This window comes from Gopherus evgoodei, chromosome 10 (assembly GCF_007399415.2).
Source record: "Gopherus evgoodei ecotype Sinaloan lineage chromosome 10, rGopEvg1_v1.p, whole genome shotgun sequence".
Taxonomy (NCBI): domain Eukaryota; kingdom Metazoa; phylum Chordata; order Testudines; family Testudinidae; genus Gopherus; species Gopherus evgoodei.
This window is the reverse complement of record NC_044331.1, coordinates 33094-51578: the sequence shown is the minus strand read 5'-3', so window position 1 is coordinate 51578 and position 18485 is coordinate 33094. Positions and strand designations below refer to the sequence as shown.

At 42.4% G+C, this 18485-nt stretch overlaps 1 protein-coding gene across 3 annotated transcripts in view; it reads left to right on the top strand.

The window, feature by feature from the left end:
- IQGAP1 (IQ motif containing GTPase activating protein 1) overlaps positions 1-18485 on the top strand; it is a 164130-nt gene that overhangs the window by 118800 nt on the left and 26845 nt on the right. For all 3 annotated transcript variants that reach the window (XM_030576755.1, XM_030576756.1, XM_030576757.1), the window contains 6 exons: positions 3207-3362; positions 3528-3691; positions 5106-5330; positions 12176-12316; positions 12408-12492; positions 15414-15646. In XM_030576755.1, coding sequence (XP_030432615.1) covers positions 3207-3362; positions 3528-3691; positions 5106-5330; positions 12176-12316; positions 12408-12492; positions 15414-15646 — 1004 coding nt within the window. The remainder of the gene's footprint in view (positions 1-3206; positions 3363-3527; positions 3692-5105; positions 5331-12175; positions 12317-12407; positions 12493-15413; positions 15647-18485) is intronic.

Sequence of the window (18485 nt, the reverse complement as noted above, 5' to 3'; positions counted from 1 at the left end):
CAGAAGTTGATTGTCAGTGTCCTGTTCTATACCTTTGCAATCTCATACATCTATGACTGTTGACCGATAACAGTTAATGAAAACACCATCAGTAACAGTCCTAATGAAAACATATGAGCAGTACCAGATCGGCTTATGACTCTTTGAGTGATGGAAGAGTCAATCACCGTGTCATTGGCAATCACTAATTCCAGTATTTGCTGTCCATTCCTGTTCTTCTGACCAATATCAAATTTCCTGAGAGTACTGGCCCAGATGTCATTATCCTTTCCTACCTCTACGTTAAAATCACCCAGGATCATGACAACATCTCTTCTCAGAGTTTCATTAAGGATTGAATGTAGTTACTGGGACAAATTGTCTGCAGTCGCATTGTTGGCCTTGGTGTTGATGGGACCATACACTGTGATAATGGTAAGATTCCAGTAGCTGATACAGAAGAAGACTCTGATAGTCATTCATTAATCACCCATCAGCCCTGCAATGCCCATTGGGCATTGGGTGAAAGTATTACAGCCACCTACTTCTGGAGCAACCCATCAGGGCAGCCTGAGAATAAAAACATATAGTCCTTGCTTTCATTTCATCAGTTCCTGGCCAGCGCACTTCAGATAAAGCTCAGATATCAATGTTCATGCTTTTCAACTGCTTGATGAGGAGAACGGCTTTAGTTGTTTCCAATTTCACTTTTGCCGCCAACAAAGAGGATACCAGAATGGCCTTTTTGCAAGGTGTCATTGGTCCTTTTGACTTCAGTGGAAGATAAAAACGCTTGGCTGCTTCAGCTGCAAGGACAATTGACCAGATTGTTGCCAGTACTCAGCTTCAGTATAAACACTTTCACAATGTGAGCTTACCACCCTGACCACCCAGCTGCTCATCTCATCCCTTGTACAAAGGAAAGCCTAGGAGAAGAGGCAACATGACCTAAAGGGTCAACATATTAATGCTATGTTTAACTCATGGGGCAGCACATTCCACAGTGGAAGGCTCATTGGTCAGAATTCCCTGCCTCCTATCCTTTTGTGATTAAATCAGGGGCTTTTTAGCTTGAATACTTTTGACTTATCTCATCTGGCATGGTATTGCATGGAGAGGGGTGGTTTATGGGGTAATAAAGATCCCCAACCTGTTTAAAGTTTTATTGGTTAAAGCCAACACCTCATATGGCACCCAAAAATAAATGGGAAGAGAGAGCAAATCAAAGCATAGATGTAATGTGCTGTATGAGTGAGGTTTTTTGACAGACTATCTACAGCATTCTACAATAGTTGAAGTTCTGAACAGTTTTAAGATGTAGCCCCCTGTGGAGAGCATGACAATAATCTAGTCTTAGAGTGACAGAGGTCTGGATCATTATGGCCAGGTCCTGCCGTGAAAGAGGCTGAAACCTTGGCCAAGTGTCAGTGATAGAAAGTGCCCTTGTCCACTCAGAACTATGCTGGGGGGATACGCTCCTTCATATTCTGGGGCACTGGGACCCAGGTGATGTTTCGCCTCCTCATCCCTTCAGCCAATATTGCCTTGGTGGAAAACTGCAGAGAGGAGAGCCGGAGTCTTCAGCTGGAAATAATAGAAGCATCCAAACCATATCTCTGGACATTCCAAGAAATTTCTACAGTTTTGACTGGACTTTCTTTACCCTGTGCTGCTATTTAGAACATAAGAACGGGCATACTGGATCAGACCAAAGGTCCATCTATCCCAGTATCCTGTTTTCTGACCGTGGCCAATGCCAGGTGCCCCAGAAGGAATGAACAGAACAAATAATCATCAAGTGATCCATTCCCTTTCACTCATTCCCAGCTTGTGGCAAACAGAGGCTAGGGACACCATCCCTGCGCATCCTGGCTGATAGCCATTGATGGACCTATCCTCCATGAATTTATCTAGTTCTTTTTTGAACCCTGTTATAGTCTTGGCCTTTACAACATCCTCTGGCAAAGAGTTCCACAGCTTGACTATGCGTTGTGTTAAGAAATACTTCCTTTTGTTTGTTTTAAACCTGCTGCCTATTAATTTCATGTGGTGACCCCTCGTTCTTGTATTTTGAGGAGTAAATAACACTTCCTTATTTACTTTCTCCACACCACTCATGATTTTATAGCCCTCTCTCATATCCCCCCTTAGTTGTCTCTTTTCCAAGTTGAAGAGTCCCAATCTTACTAATCTGTCCTCATATTTGCTCCAACTCTCTCCCTTCCCCTCCCTCAGTGTCTTCATCTCAACTTCACTCTACACCTGCCCTCCCATACCCTCTTCTTTCCTTACCTGTCCCCTTCACTCCCTTCTATACCTTTTTCTTCTCAATTAGTTCATCCTCTCCTAAGTAAACCTAGCAAAAAAAAATTAAAAAATCGTGAAACTAATGTGAGCATTGCTCCCATCCTATTGTTCGCTTTGCTTGTGTTATACCCCTTCCCCCCGTCTGTCTGATCTATTTAGATTGTAAGCTCTTTGGGGCAGGGAATGTCGTCTACTCTGTACAGCTCTTAGCACAGGGTGGCCCCATTTTTATATGTTCCTTAGGCACTACTATAATAAACTTGATCCATAACAACAAAATCTGGATGTGTAGAAACAGCTGCATATCAGACAGGACCCTGAGGTTATGAACCTGAATATTGCTGCTTACCTCAGTCCTACCTGGATTGAGTCTGTCTGCTAACCAGCATCCAGGACTCTGAGTAAATCAGTAAATTGTACCTGGCAGATTCAACAAAACAGACTTTGTCTGTAATCCACATATTGAAGACCTCATTCCAAACCAAATCACACTGTGCCCCAGCAGTTTCATATGCACCTTGAGCCCCACAGTAGCCCAACAAGAGTGGGCCCTCAGGGAAGTGAGCAGTCTCTCAGTATAACACTCTGTGTCCACTGAGAAAGAAACAACTACTCACAGTGACGGTCTATCCCAGCCTATGGCTGCAATCGAGTGAGGAACACCTCATGGCTAGATGTATTGAATGCAGCTGATGGATTTAATTAAATCACCATGGGAATGCTATTCTTGATCATTGCTAGCAGGAAATCATCAACTAATTAAACCGGTGCAGTGTCCATAGCACACCCAGCTATAAAATTGTGCACAATTCTCTGTGCAGTATTAATAAATATAGAGATTAAAGGGATAAGATTTTAAAAAGTGTCAGTGAGGATTTGGGGGATTTAAGTTAGATTTGAGTCTCTCTCTGTCTTTGCAGGATGTTGTCTCTCATAGTAAGAAACTTACCAAGAAGAACAAGGAGCAGCTGTCTGATATGATGATGCTGAACAAACAGAGGGGAGGTTTGAAGGCTTTAAGCAAAGAGAAGAGGGAGAAGCTGGAAGCATATCAGCACCTGTTCTACTTGCTTCAGGTAAGCAGCTCCCCTAAGGCTTAGAGATTTTGACAGCCTCTGGCCATGGAGACTCCTGTGTCTTGAATCAGTCATCACCTGTGCATTGTGTTTTGGACCCACTATTGCCACCAGTTGTCCTGTCCTTTATGGGAATGAATGCTGAACCTTTTTTTGTTGTTGTAGACTAACCCCACCTACTTGGCCAAGCTGATTTTTCAGATGCCTCAGAACAAATCCACCAAGTTTATGGATTCTGTGATCTTCACTCTATATAACTATGCATCCAATCAGAGGGAAGAATATCTGTTACTTCGGCTTTTCCAGACAGCACTGCAGGAAGAAATCAAGTATGTGCTGCCATGGCCTTGCTATACAGATGGCTTAAAGGACCGTTGTTATGATGTCATTTATCACCTGATGTCTTCTGCTACACTGTTTATCCCTGTTCATGCTTGAGTCTCCAAATTATTCTTAGACAGAAACTGGTTTTCCCTGAAGTGCAAAGAAATATCTGTTGGCTTGGAGAGGAGCTATTCAATAATAGCCATTGAGGAGAAAACAAGCCTCTTTACATTGGATTTTAGGATGATTTTATTTTAGATTAAAAGCATCTGCTTTTCTGAGGAGGAAAACTGGCTAAATGAATGTGTTTTGGAAGAACATGTAACCACAATGTAAAGTGATTTAAACTGCTGTTGTGCCTAGAGTAGCTCCAGCTTTATAAGCCAATAAGGAGCTTGGAAAAGGACAGCCAGGAGAACTAAGCATTTGTCTATATGGCAAGTTACTGCACAGCAAGCTGGAGTGTGAATCTACAGCTCACCAACTTGCCATGCAGTACACTGCTATGAGGACACTGTGCTTTGCAGCAGTATACTAAACCACATTGCGGGACTTTTACTGTGCTGTAGCAGTGATCACACAGGATGTTACTGCATGGCAATCTGGTGCACTATAGATTCGTGCTCTGGCTTGCTGCACAGTAACTTGCCTTGTAGACATGTCGTAAGAAACTGAAGTGCAAACTCAGCTTGTCCTGGATTTTCAACAGCTAATGAGAATGCAAGAGCTCAATAAAGCTGTAGTAGTTTATATTCTTATAGGCTGTCAGTTTGTGGACACAGGCTCGGCACATTCTTTGTGGTCATGTTACATCATAGTCCAATTCCTCTCAGTGCACAGCTGGGGCCTCATCACTGAAAAAAAATATAAACTATCTCTCTGGAGACTTTTCTGTTAATTTGTTGTTTCATCCTTTCAGTGAGTCATGTTATCACTAAATGTAGTTTTTCTCCTAGTCTTCTATGATGAACTGTCTCTTACAGTGAAAGAATACCATACATATCTTTCCTTCCCCCCTCCAAAACACACTCATTTTCTCTCTCTCTCCCTACAAAAATGTTTTTAAAGTGTTGTGTTGTTTTTAAAAATGAAGTGCAAAATGTGCTGTAACAGCTCTAAGCAATGGTATTCTAGGCACCAGCCAGCCGTGCTACATTTCTTAGATGAAGGTGCTAAATTTTGCGCCCCATGCTGCCTCCTTGCACACCTGAGCCAAGCACTACGAATCTCCTTAATGCAGTCTTTGTTGTAACTTGTTTCATTGAAATTTTGTCAAAATCCACCAGCTTTACAAATGAAACTAACACATTTTGCCTTAAGAAGCATGCATCATGAAATGTGAGTGTTGCATAAAATGTGAGTCTATAACTGGTAAAACTATTTCTAGTTAGTTTTTTATTCATTTTAATTCTCTTCCAGATCAAAAGTAGATCAGATACAGGAGATTGTGACTGGAAATCCCACTGTTATTAAAATGGTGGTAAGTTTCAACCGTGGTGCCCGTGGCCAGAATGCAATGAGGCAGATCCTGGCACCTGTCGTGAAGGAAATCATAGATGACAAATCACTCAACATCAAAACTGATCCTGTGGACATTTACAAATCTTGGGTTAACCAGATGGAGTCGCAAACTGGAGAGGCCAGGTATGGGAACTCTTACTACTTTGCTTTTTTACTTCTCAGCTGCCTTACGTTATCTGCTTTTTGCCTCTCTGGCCTCACTGAGTTTCTCTTCCCAGTTTCCACTGGGTTTAAAGAATGTTTGACTCATCAAATCAGTTCCTGTTGGGTAGTTGTAAAGATGATGGAATGTAACCAACAGGCTACCTATCTAAGGTGTCAAGAAAGGCTTTCACCTTTCCTACAGGAAAGGGAAATAGACCTTGGCATCACCTGCTTTAAAGGGTTAATCAGGCATCTAAAGGGTACTTTCTGAGCTATAAGAGACTATGAAGAAAGTTATCAGGAGTCAGCTTCTTGTCAGTTTTGGTTGCATAGTGTGCATTTGAAGTAAGATACATACAATAAATGCTGTGGTGTGCAGTTCTGTAGTAATTGAGCAGATATCCTTTCTCCTCCCTATCCTAGAATAATGAGGATTCTCTGAGTAAGGGGGCCAGTTACACAAGCACTGTTTGGTGTCTCCATAAGAGTGACCATCTATATTTTGTTAATGGCAAAGGGTTGCAATTCTCTTTATTAGTACTATTGTTTATTTTTAATTACAACAGCATCCAGATACATAAACAGAATTGGGGAACCCTTTATGTTGGATACTCTTTAAGGCAGTCCTGTTGGTTTTATTTCTCTCAGTGCATATCATTGCATGCATCTAGAACTTGGAATAGGTTCAAATAGAGATTATTTTTAAAAACACATACTGAAAATTTCAAACTGAGTGTTGCCAACAGTTAAAATACTCTGACAGTACAAACTGAGTTTGCTCGCTCAGAAATCCTTACCCTGTCCAAACAGAGAGGTCTTGTAGCATGCTCTGGTAGCCAACACTGGCTATGTTAAGACTGAGGGTGGGATTAAGTTTCAGAGTTGATGGCCTTCTGCTGACACCATCCTATAGTGTACCCTCAGACCCTAACATCTAAGGGCTGTCAGCTTAATCACCCTACCTTCAGTTGAAGACTATGCAGAAACTTCATCTTGTGCGAAATACAGATGCTTGTTTACTCAGCATTGTTTTCCATAGAGAGTGTATTATACCTGTTCCCCAGAGACTGCCCAACTTTCCAGTTTGTATCCAAAAATTGAGCAGTTTGGCTGTTGAAATGAGCACTCTGCTCACTTGTCTGGGCTCTGAAGGGGAATTGACTAAAGCACCTCTTCTTGCTCAATCTGCGTGCACGCTCTGCAAAAGGATTCTGCATTATTTTCTCACTATGTCCAAAGAAAGGGAAAGAGAGGGTACTACCAAGAAATCCCCAGCCCTTCCGCTACCGAAAGGGAGAGCAGGAGCCCAGTCCTCCTTTGAGTTATTGTCCACATATATATTCCTCTGAGTGCACATGTGCTCTATGCACATGAGATCAAATTATTTTGAACAGTAAAAGCAGCAAAGAATCCTGTGGCACCTTACAGACTAACAGACATTTTGGAGCATGAGCCTTCGTAGGTGAATACCTACTTCATCAGATGCATGTAGTGGAAATATCCAGGGGCAGGTATATATATATGCAAGCAAGCTAGAGATCATGAGGTTAGTTCAATCAGGGAGGATGAGGCCCTGTTCTAGCATTTGAGGTGTGAAAACCAAGGGAGGAGAAACTGGTTTTGTAGTTGGCAAGCCATTCACAGTCTTTGTTCAATCCTGAGCTGATGGTGTCAAATTTGCAGATGAACTGAAACTGTGCTCAACAGGACTCCACTGGCCATCACATACAGTCCCCAGCTAAAACCCCTCCAATGCATCATCAGGGATCTACAACCCATCCTGGACAATGATCCCACACTTTCACAGGCCTTGGGTGGCAGGCCAGTCCTCGCCCACAGGCAACCTGCCAGCCTGAAACATATTCTCACCAGTCACTGCACACCGCACCGTAGTAACTCTAGCTCAGGAACCAATGCATGCAACAAACCTCGATGCCAACTCTGCCCACATATCTACAGCAGCGACACCATCACAGGACCTAACCAGATCAGCCACACCATCACCGGTTCATTCACCTGCATGTCCGCCAATGTAATATATGCCATCATATGCCAGCAATGCCCCTCTGCTATGTACATCGGCCAAACTGGACAGTCTCTACGGAAAAGGATAAATGGACACAAATCAGATATTAGGAATGGCAATATACAGAAACCTGTAGGGGAACACTTCAACCTCCCTGGCCACACTATAGCAGACCTTAAGGTGACCATCCTGCAGCAAAAAAACTTCAGGACCAGACTTCAGAGAGAAACTGCTGAGCTTCAGTTCATCTGCAAATTTGACACCATCAGCTCAGGATTAAACAAAGACTGTGAATGGCTTGCCAACTACAAAACCAGTTTCTCCTCTCTTGGTTTTCACACCTCAACTGCTAGAACAGGGCCTCATCCTCCCTGATTGAACTAACCTCATGATCTCTAGCTTGCTTGCATATATATACCTGCCCCTGGATATTTCCACTGCATGCATCTGATGAAGTAGGTATTCACCTACGAAAGCTCATGCTCCAAAATGTCTGTTAGTCTATAAGGTGCCACAGGATTCTTTGCTGCTTTTACAGATCCAGACTAACACAGCTACCCCTCTGATTTTGAACAGCAGTGTCCACTGGGGCTATGTGCTGGGAACTCTTGACTACTGTAGCAGAGGATATAAGGGGTGGGGCAGCCTCAATTGCCTCTCACTTCCTTCTTACCACTCTTGAGATGGAACCCTGCTGTAGCCACATCTCTTCAACCTGCAAAAGATTTCTTAGATATTCTAATTCCATAACTACAGTTGTTAGTTAGTTAGCATACTTGTTGGTGATAAATAAATGAATAAATAAAATTTAGATAGATGTACACTATGGTAATGAAGGATTGATACAGTTTCTCTCCTGAAGTACCCTATCACCTGCCTGTACAAAGCTAGAGACACACACACACACACCCTAATCCATGTGGCCAAAATGGCTGAAGGCAAAGCTTCAAGATTCAAGATCTGCCCCTCCTATAATTCAGCAGTGGTATGTCTGCTGGAGACTTCAATGCAAGCATCGCTTGACTGATCCCATTTGCTGAGAGACCACCTTCTCCCAGCCTCCTCCAATGCCTCTGTGAGCCATCTTGTTATCCCAAGCCCAAGGGGTACTCACAAGCCCTGTTCTTTGCCAGCTTCCACTTTGAAGCAGAACAAAAGCTGTAAGGAGACCCATACTAAGGACCAGGAAAGATGTAGTTCTCACGCTCCTGATAGGAGGCAGGTCCTCTAAGTCCCTGGCCTGTGTTCTACAGGAGGTGGGACTAGATGATTACAGTGGTCTCTTCTGGCCTTGAAAGATATGAATTTGTGAATCCCTCTGTTCAGATTTTGACCAACTTCAGTTTTGGAGGAAATGGTTGGCTCTCAGATATCCCAGTGTCTCAGTGTGCTGCAACTCCAAGCTATTTAGTTGGCATGAAGGGCATTCTTACTGCTCCTTCAGGGTCTCCAGACTATACCACAGCAATGCACTTGGTGAAACTCTCTGGGTAAGAATAAAAGGGATAAAAAACAAGGGTGATATCATGGTAGGGATCTACTGTAGATCACTTAGCCCAGTAGAAGAGATGGTTGAGGCTTTATTTAAACAACTAATAAAATCATCCAAAGCAAAGGAGTTAGTGATGATGGGGGACTTTGACTACCCAGCAATCTGTTTGGCAAAATAATACAGCAGGGCACAGATTATTCAAGCAGTTCTTAGAATGTATTGAAGATTTTTTTTTATTTTAGAAGGTGGAGAAAGCAACTAGGGGAGAGACTATTCTAGGTTTGATTTTGACAAATAGGGAGAAACTGAGAATTTGAAAGTGGAAGGCATCTTCGGTGAAAGTGATCATGAAATTATAGAGTTCATGATTCTAAGGAGTGATAGGAGGGAAAACAGCCGAAAATGATAATGGTAGATGCTGGCAAACTCAGAGTTGATAGGTAAGATCCCATGAGAAGCAAGTCTAAGGGGAGAAACAGTTCAAGAGAGTTGGCGGTTTTTCAAAGAGACATCTTCAAGTCAGCAGAGCCTGATGAAATGCATCCTAGAATACTCAAGGAGCTGACTGAGGAGATATCTGAGCCATTAGCAATTATCTTTGAAAATTTATGGAAGATGGGAGAGATTTCAGAGTCCTGGAAGAGGGCAAATATTAGTGCCAATCTATAAAAAAGGGGAATAAGGACCACCTGGAGAACTACAGACCAGTCAGCTTAACCTCAGTACCTGGAAAGATAATGGAGCAAATAATCAAGCATTCAGTTTGCACACACCCAGAAGATAATAAGGTGATTATTAACAGTCAACATGGATTTGTCAAAAACAAATCCTGTCAAACCAACCTAATAGCTTTCTTTAACAGGGTAACAAGCCTTGTGGGCGGGGTTGTGTGTGTGTGAAGCAGTAGATGTGGTTTATCTTGATTTTAGTAAGGCTTTTGATAGGCTATGTCTACGCTGCACTTTTGTCACTAAAACTTTTGTCACTCGGAGGGTGTGAAAAACAACAACAAAAGTTTTAATGACGAAAAGCGACAGTGTGGACAGCGCTTTTTCGGCGAGAGATGCTCTCCCGGCAATGAAGCTACCGCCCCTCATTGGTGGTAGTTTTATTTTGTCGCTGGGAGAGCTCAGTATAGACGTAGCCATACTGTCTTGCGTGACCTTCTCATAAACAAATCGGGGAAATACAGCTTAGATGGAGCTACTATAAGGTAGGTGCATAATGGGTTGGAAAAATGTTTTCAGAGAGTAGTTATCAGTAGTTCACAGCCAAGCTGGAAGGACATATCAAGTGGGATCCCACAGGGATCAGTCCTAGGTCTGGTTCTGTTCAATATCTTCCTCAATTATTTAGATAATGGCATAGAGAGTACACTTATAAAGTTTGCTGATGATACCAAGCTGGGAGGGGTTGTGCTTTGGAGGACAGAATTAAAATTCAAAATGATCTGGACAAACTGGAGAAATGGCCTGAAGTAAATAGGATGAAATTCAATAAGGACAAATGCAAAGTACTCCATTTAGGAAGGAACAGTCAGTTGCTCACATACAAAATGGGAAATGACTGCCTAGGAAGGAATGTTGTGGAAAGGGATTGGGGGGGTCATAGTGGACCACAGGTTAAATATGAGTCAGCAGTGTAACACTCTTGCAAAAAAAAGCAGACATCATTCTGGATGTATTAGCAGAAGTGGTGTAAGCAAGACACGAGAAGTAATTCTTCCAATCTACTCCATGCTGATAAGGCCTCAGCTGGAGCACAGTGTCCAGTTCTGGGCGTTACGTTTCAGAAAGATGTGGACAAATTGGAGAAAGTCCAGTGGTGAGCAACAAAAATGATTAGAAGTTTAGAAAACATGACCAGTAGGGAAAGATTGAAAAAATTGGGTTTGCTTAGTCTGGAGAAGAGAAGACTTGGGGGACATAACAGTTTAAGTATATGAAAGGTTGTTACAAGGAGGAGGGTGACAAATTGTTAACCTCTGAGGATAGGACAAGAAGCAATGGGCTTAAATTGCAGCAAGGGAGATTTAGTTGGACATTAGGAAAATCTTCCTAACGGTCTGGGTAGTTAAGCTCTGGAACATATTGGCTAGGAAGGTTGTGGAATCTTCATAACTGGAGGTTTTTAAGAACAGATTAGACAAACAGCTGTCAGGAGTGGTTTAGTTATTACTTAGTCCTGCTTTGAGTGCAGGCGACTTGACTAGATGACCTGTTTGAGGTCCCTTTCAATCCTACACTTATGTGATTCCATGATTACATCAGCTGCCCTGTGTCAAGAAGCCATGAGTCTGTGGTCAGAGAGTATTCAGCACCAGGTCACCATGGTATCTCTCCATCTTCAAGAACCTGGGGGACCAGCTCAGCAGAGACCTTTCTGAGAGCGGAAGTAGTCCCTCAGGCCTCCGGACAATCTTTTGCCAGTGAGGATACTTGATAGTTTTGTTTGCAATGTGCCATAACAATGAATGCCAGAGGTTCTGCTCAGAGGAGGTGGGAGTCCAGGATCCCTCACAGATGCTTTCCTCATCCTGTGGGCCCTAGTCCTCATATGCTCTTTTCCACTGATACCTGTGATCCACAGGGTCCTGCAAAGCTCAGACATAACTTGGGGACTATAATCCTAATAGCTCCAGCTTGGCCAAACAGTTCTGGTACTCAGACCTGATGATGATGATGCTTTTGGGGCTAATCACTTTACTAATTCTGCCTGGCCTGCTCTCATAGAACAATGTCAAGCTCCTGCATTCAGAGCCAGAGTTTCTGCACTTGACAGCCTGGATGCTGGCTGGCTGATGTCCACCAAGAAGAGTTGCTTGACAGCAGTCCTTAACATCTTGCCTCAGAGCAGGAAGCAGTCCATGAGACAAACTTACGAGTTTAAATTAGACGGTTTTCTGTTTGGTCTGTACAGCAGCACTTAACACCCATACAGCCATTAATTCCAGGTCTTGACACTTGATGAAGAAACAGAGAGGTGCTTAACATTACCGCACCCCTGATACCCTCAGTTACAGAGGTCACAAGGGCTCCAATGGCGCAGGATTGGCTCCAACAGTCACTGCTATTAAAAAGACGTCAATATCTTGCTCCTGGGGGACAGAGTTGAATCTGTGCGGCCAACACACCCTGCTGTAATTATAGTATTCTTTGAGATAAGTAACCGTATTTTCTTACCAGCCAAGCAAATTAGGGCTAAATGGCAGTTTTCAGTTCAAGTTGATAGTTGGAAACAGGACAGCCAACCACCTCGTTGAAAGGAATGCTCAGGCCTCATTCACTTGTGGGTTTTGTCTAACAGTAAGTTGCCATATGATGTTACACCTGAGCAAGCCCTGGCTCATGAAGAGGTGAGGACACGCCTAGATGCATCCATCAAAAACATGCGGACAGTGACAGACAAGTTTTTGTCAGCCATCGTCAGCTCAGTGGATAAAATCCCGTGAGTACAATGAGCTGCACCGTTGCTTTCTGAAAACTCTTGTTGATTTCATGCTCACAGAGTCTTGCTTGCTCTCTTGTTTCTTTCACAGTTATGGTATGCGCTTCATTGCCAAGGTTCTGAAAGATTCACTACATGAGAAATTTCCTGATGCTGGTGAGGATGAGTTGCTGAAGGTAAGGACTTCAATACCTTTGCCCTCCTCTTGGCAAAGAGTAGTGTGTATGATTGCAAATCAGACCCAGAGCCAGCCTGGCTATTGCAGAGACACATCTATGTTTCATCCTGCTCCCTGGAATATGTGCATGATCTTTTAGATTTTAGTGCTTTCTCATTAAGGACATAAACTATTCCAGCTGACTTTTGTGTTGTGTGTGAATGTTACTGTGTATGGTACAGAGTTTAGAAGGAGGGATCCTGTCGCTTCTGCCTTGTTTTTAATTTCCTTTGGGCATTTGATCCTTCAAGTTTCTTTGACCTGCTGTACAGTTTCTGCCAGTAAGTGAATCTTTGTTTTTACTGAAGCAATCACAGCGCGATCTTTTTTTCTTAAAGAGACAATATCAGGTTAAAAATGTATATTAAAATTCCAATATCCTTACCTGTGTTACTAATAGCACCCCACAGTATTTCAATAGCAGGATATACTACATCACTTTTCACCATTTCTGTTGTTACTGTCTAATTAGTATCACATTCTGGTTTTCATTCAATATTGAATGAATGTGGCAGTGCTTGACTTACAGACATTTAAAATTCCAAAAATCTTTTGCTGAAATTAAGAAATAATAATAATGCAAACATTTTTATTTCCATGAACCCCTTTTTAATTAACAAACTCGAAGTTTAGAGTAGGGATAGGCAACCTTTGGCATGCAGCCTGTCAGGGAAATCCGCTGGCAGGCTGGGACAGTTTGTTTACCTGCAGTATCCACAGGTTTGGCCGATCGCAGCTCCCACTGGCTGCGGTTCGCTGTTCCAGGCAAATGGGGGCTGCGGGAAGCAGCGCGGGCCAAGGGAAGTGCTGGCCGCCGCTTCCCACAGCCCCCATTAGCCTGGAACACCGAACTATGGGCAGTGGGAGCTGCAATCGGCCGAACCTGCGGACGCTGCAGGTAAACAAACCGTCCCAGTCCGTCAGCGGATTTCCCTGACAGGCTGTGTGCCAAAGGTTTCCGATCCCTGGTTTAGAGCATAGCATACCTGATAGTATCTCTTTAAACTGCTCTGTTCCTACTTTATAAAAAAAAATCTGAATGCTGTTTTCTTCTCTCTTCTAGTTCTGTGCTTTCCCACACTGAAGCATCGATTCTAGACTTTCTGTGCAGGTGATTTAACTTTTTTTTCCAACTGTAAATTTAGAGAGAAAGCTGCAACTTTCCCTAGGCTTTCCTAAACCTGCTCTCTGTAGAAACAATATAGTCGTAAAGATGGCAAAGTCAAAGCTACAGTGGTAGACTTAATGCTCACATACGATTAATAGATGTTTAAGAACAGAAATAGCCCCATATAACAAAGTTCTCTGTTTTTTTTCTTAGTTTAGTCGTGTATTAATAAAGAGGGTGTCTCTCAGACACATTTTCCATTCCCAGGTTTGCAGCCCTCATTATCTTTAATGATCACACAGCAGCCTGGTGTACCTACAGCAGTTGCGTACATGAAAAAATAATGCCAAGTACTTTTATTTTTAAAAGTTCCACTGGTGTGTCTGACCCATGAAAGTGGTTCTAATGTAGAAGTGTTAAGATGGTTACTCCCTGATTTCACTGTTTGTTCAGGCATCTGGACTCTTCCATACATCGAAGCACTTGGAATCAGGAGATGATGATGTATGACAAGACTCCACAACAACCAGAAATGTTCCTTGGCTCACCAGAAAGCCACAGAACACACTGTGAGAATACAGCTCCAGGATAGCTAGTGGGGTCTTAACTCCCTTTCCCTGGAATATCTTTGGCTAAATGTCACATGAAGATAGAAGGAAGCCTATGAGTACATGGACAACATATTTATTAACTATTGTCTTCATTTTCTGAGGGTTTTAGCTGTTTTACATTTAACCTGGTATTGTATAGTAAAAATCTAATTCACCAAGTGGTCCTTCTACTTTTCTCACTTTTCTGGCATCTGAGTTGAAATGGTTTCTCAGTTTTGCTAATTCATGGTTATCTTGAGAGATCTCTATGGAAAATTTCAGTTGATTTCTTCAGGAATTATTCTGAAGGGAGTGTGTGAAAATTAGTATACGTTTTTCACCAGTATTACTACTTGTCAAATCTGTCCACTGACTTCCTGTCTCCACCATATTAAATGCAAACTTTGGTCCTTGCCTTCAAGGTTCTCCTGAATTTTACTCCCCCTACTTGTCCCATCTCACCATTCTTTTGTTCTGCCATTGATGGCATTCATTTTTTTGCTAACTTTTCTTACAAGCACCTTCGTGCCTTCTTCCATGCTGCCCTTTATGCATGGAAAACCTTCCCCAAATCAGTTTACACAGATCCTTTAAGTGTCACTTTTATTATCTTAACCATTTAAAGGGACAAGATGGGTGAAGTAATATCTTTTATTGAACCAACTTCCGTTAGTGAGGGATGCAAGGTTTGGAACAGAAAGTTGGTCCAATAAAAGATATTACCTCGCCTATCCTGTCTCTCTAATATCCTGGGACATGGCTACAACAACACTGCATCAATAATGACTATGTAAGCAGCCTATTAGTAACTCATTAATAGCACTTATTCATATATCTTATTTATAAAATTTTAAAAAAATTATAGCCTACAAATTTTACATTTAGTTAAGAATATCTGCAACTTTGCCTTGCTGTTGCTAGTGTCTTTGTCTTCTCCTTCCCGCTTCCATCATGATTAACACCCTATTGCATCTTATTCCTATATAATCTGTAAATTCTTTGGGGGCAGGGGCTATCTGCTAGAGTATGTATGCAGAGTACCCAATATAGTAAGGCTTCAATCCTGAACTGGAGCCTGTGTCTGATGCAAATAATAATAATTTGTCAAAACAGAGTATACAGAGCCCAACCAGAGCCTGTGTCACTGCCTCTTGACATACTTCTCTGCTCAACTTTTCCCAGATCATTGGCAACTTACTGTATTATCGCTACATGAACCCAGCTATTGTTGCTCCAGATGCATTTGACATCATTGACCTTTCAGCTGGAGGTCAGCTGACTACAGATCAGCGCAGAAACCTTGGTTCCATTGCAAAGATGTTACAACATGCTGCATCCAATAAGATGTTCATGGGAGACAATGCTCACCTAAGCATCATTAATGAATATCTCTTCCAGTCCTATCAGAAATTCAGGTAGGAGATCCCAGCTAATAGGCTAGGAAGTAAGAAGGGCCATATTGCAAATAAATGTAATTTTTGGGCTACCTGCTGAATTTGAACTGGTTTAGTCTCTTAAATGTGCAGTCTGTTGAAAATGTCAGTGATTGCATTTGAAGGTCTGGATCAAGGCACCCTGAAGCTGGCAAGAAATGCTGGAACCTCTTCCCTTAACTTGCCATTTCCTTTCTTTTAAAGGAGTGGGTTAGAAGATTGTGCCCTGAATCAGACTTAACTACCATTACACAAAGCTTTTATTTGTGTTATAGATTATATACTATATACAGCAAATTAGGTTATAAGTATGTTATTAAGGTTTAAAGATCAAGCACTCTAAAGTTAGGAGATGCTACAATTAACATTGCCCTTGTGTGTATTTATTTATGATACTGTCTTGTATTACATGATCATGTATAATTTTTCCATATGACCCCTTCAGACCACACTGCCTTATCATGTGAGGAAGTAATGAGCACCACTGGCAGTCAGGAGAACCTGAATTGTAATCCTACCTCTACCAGTGATTCACTTTGTGGCATTAGGGAAGTCACTTTGTTGTCTTGTTTCAATTTTCCTGCCAATAAAATGGAATAATAATACTCTCCTATCTTGCAGGAGAGTTGTGAAGATAAAATCACTAATACTTGTGAAGCACTCTGATATTATGGAAATGAGCACCATAAAGCCCATGAGGAAATTTAATTTATATTCATTACAGGGTTTGGACAGCGTAACTAAGGCATGGGGCCATACAGTAAATAATCAGTGAAGATAAAAAGAAACGTGCCCTGAATACAGGAGTGGTCTAGTGGAAAATAGCATGTGTTCATGTAATTAAAGACTGTATCACAATGCAGAAGGAAGATGAAGTAAGACTACTTAATTGTACCATAGCATTTCCTGACTTTTGAGTGCTTGACTTTGCAACCTTATTAACATTTTTAGTGTATGTAATATCGTAGGTCAGTGGTCCCCGAATTTTGGTGGCATTTTGGCAGATGCTCAACCACTGGCCAGGACGCAGGTGCATTTAGATGCCCCCATGGGCGCCGTGGCGCCCGTGGGCACCGCTCTGGGGACCCCTGTCCTAGGTGGATATTTTTTTAAAGGAAAATGGCGAACACAAATTCTGTTCTCTGTAACTGTGAAGGCCACTCCTATTATGCGTCATCAGCTTGGACTCCTTAACCTGAAGCATGGCACCACAGACTCCCTCTTTCTGTGCAGACATAACTGCACCAGCTGGCTACCAGAACAGTCCATTATCCTATGTGAACCAGCCATTAGAGGCAGATGCTTAATTCCTATGGGGAGATGAATGAGTAGCCCCATTTTATAGACCACATAGCCAAGGACAAATATCTGGCAGTTTTTTTCTGAGAGGCAATGTGGCTAAATGGATGGGATTTGGGATTGGCATATTAGAGATTTGGGTTGTGTTGTCAATTTCAGTAATCTGTCTATTTATGAGGCCTTGCTTAATAAGGGTTATGAAGAGTACAGAATTAATACCACTCAGAAGAAGTCAGTCTAGAACTTTTGATCTCCTGGCTCCCAGTACAGTACACCTTACTGTAGACAAAAAGGTATTTTGATGGGAGGCATCAGAGCAAGAAAAGAATAAATGATCAATTATTTTTTTGAATGTGTCCCCCCAGACATTCTATTCTGTGTGTGGAGTACTGAAGTGAGGCACTGGGACACTGTTTGTGTACAGTACTAATGGAATCTTGAGGGGTGTTAGCACAAGCCAAATTCAAGCTGTACTGTGAAATACAGATGAGCAATGATGATTTTCAACAGTGTATAACTCTGCCAAATCTGAACACATTTACAGGTCAATAAAAGGCACCTCCCTGGCACCAGAACTGTCCCCTGTCATCTTTCTACACACTGTGGTAGTGTTAAAGCTCTTCAAGAAAGGATTACCATTTTTTATAATGGAAAGTGCTAGACAACTGAAATATAGGGGTCACATTTCCTTCCCCTATAATAATATCTGATAGAACCAAACTGCCTCTGCTTTCTTCAGATTCATGACCACAGAATTTCTCTTCCCGTTGGATGTGTAAACAGGGCCACTAGAGATGCAGGATAGCACCTGTCCTGCAGATACTGGGGAAAACATATTAGCATATCCTATGTACCTTCACATCATGTACTAAAGTTGACCCACCACCTTCTTCTTCAAGTGATTGTCCCTGTTGTATTCCACTGAGGGGTTTATGCATGCACACCATGCTCCTGAAGCCAGAGATTTTGAAAATAGTGTTCACTGGTTCATGCATGCGCCCTGGCTTGCCTCGTTGTTTCATCTGAGGTGATAGAGTGGACTGACAGTGTCTCCAGTTCCTTCTCACCGCCGCATGGTCTGAGTCAGAACTTTCAGCAGTGTCCTCGTCTCTGACGCACCTTTAAATACATTGTTGTAAATAGTTCTTAGAATTGTAGAGTTTTATAGTACTTTATAGCTGTTTTATCATAGTTCTTGTAGTTTTAGTGATTAGGGTTTATTTGTCTACCCTCTCCCCTGCCTCCCCCCATACCCTCGCATGGGTGCCGTACTATGCCCAGGATCCCAGGCTTGAAACTCTGTGCCTCCTGCCTGCATTTCTCGGTCAGCAATGAACACCAATGCTGTCTCTACCACTTGCAAGAAGCCCACATTGCATCCAGGTGTAGTATCGGCTAGTCCTTCCCCAGCTGTACCTGAGAAAGCTGTGCTCTGTGCCTTCAGAAGCACCTTATTGAAGTCTCCGTGAAGTCTCCATCGGCCTGAAACAGCGAAGAGTGCACCTCCTGCTACCAAGACTGA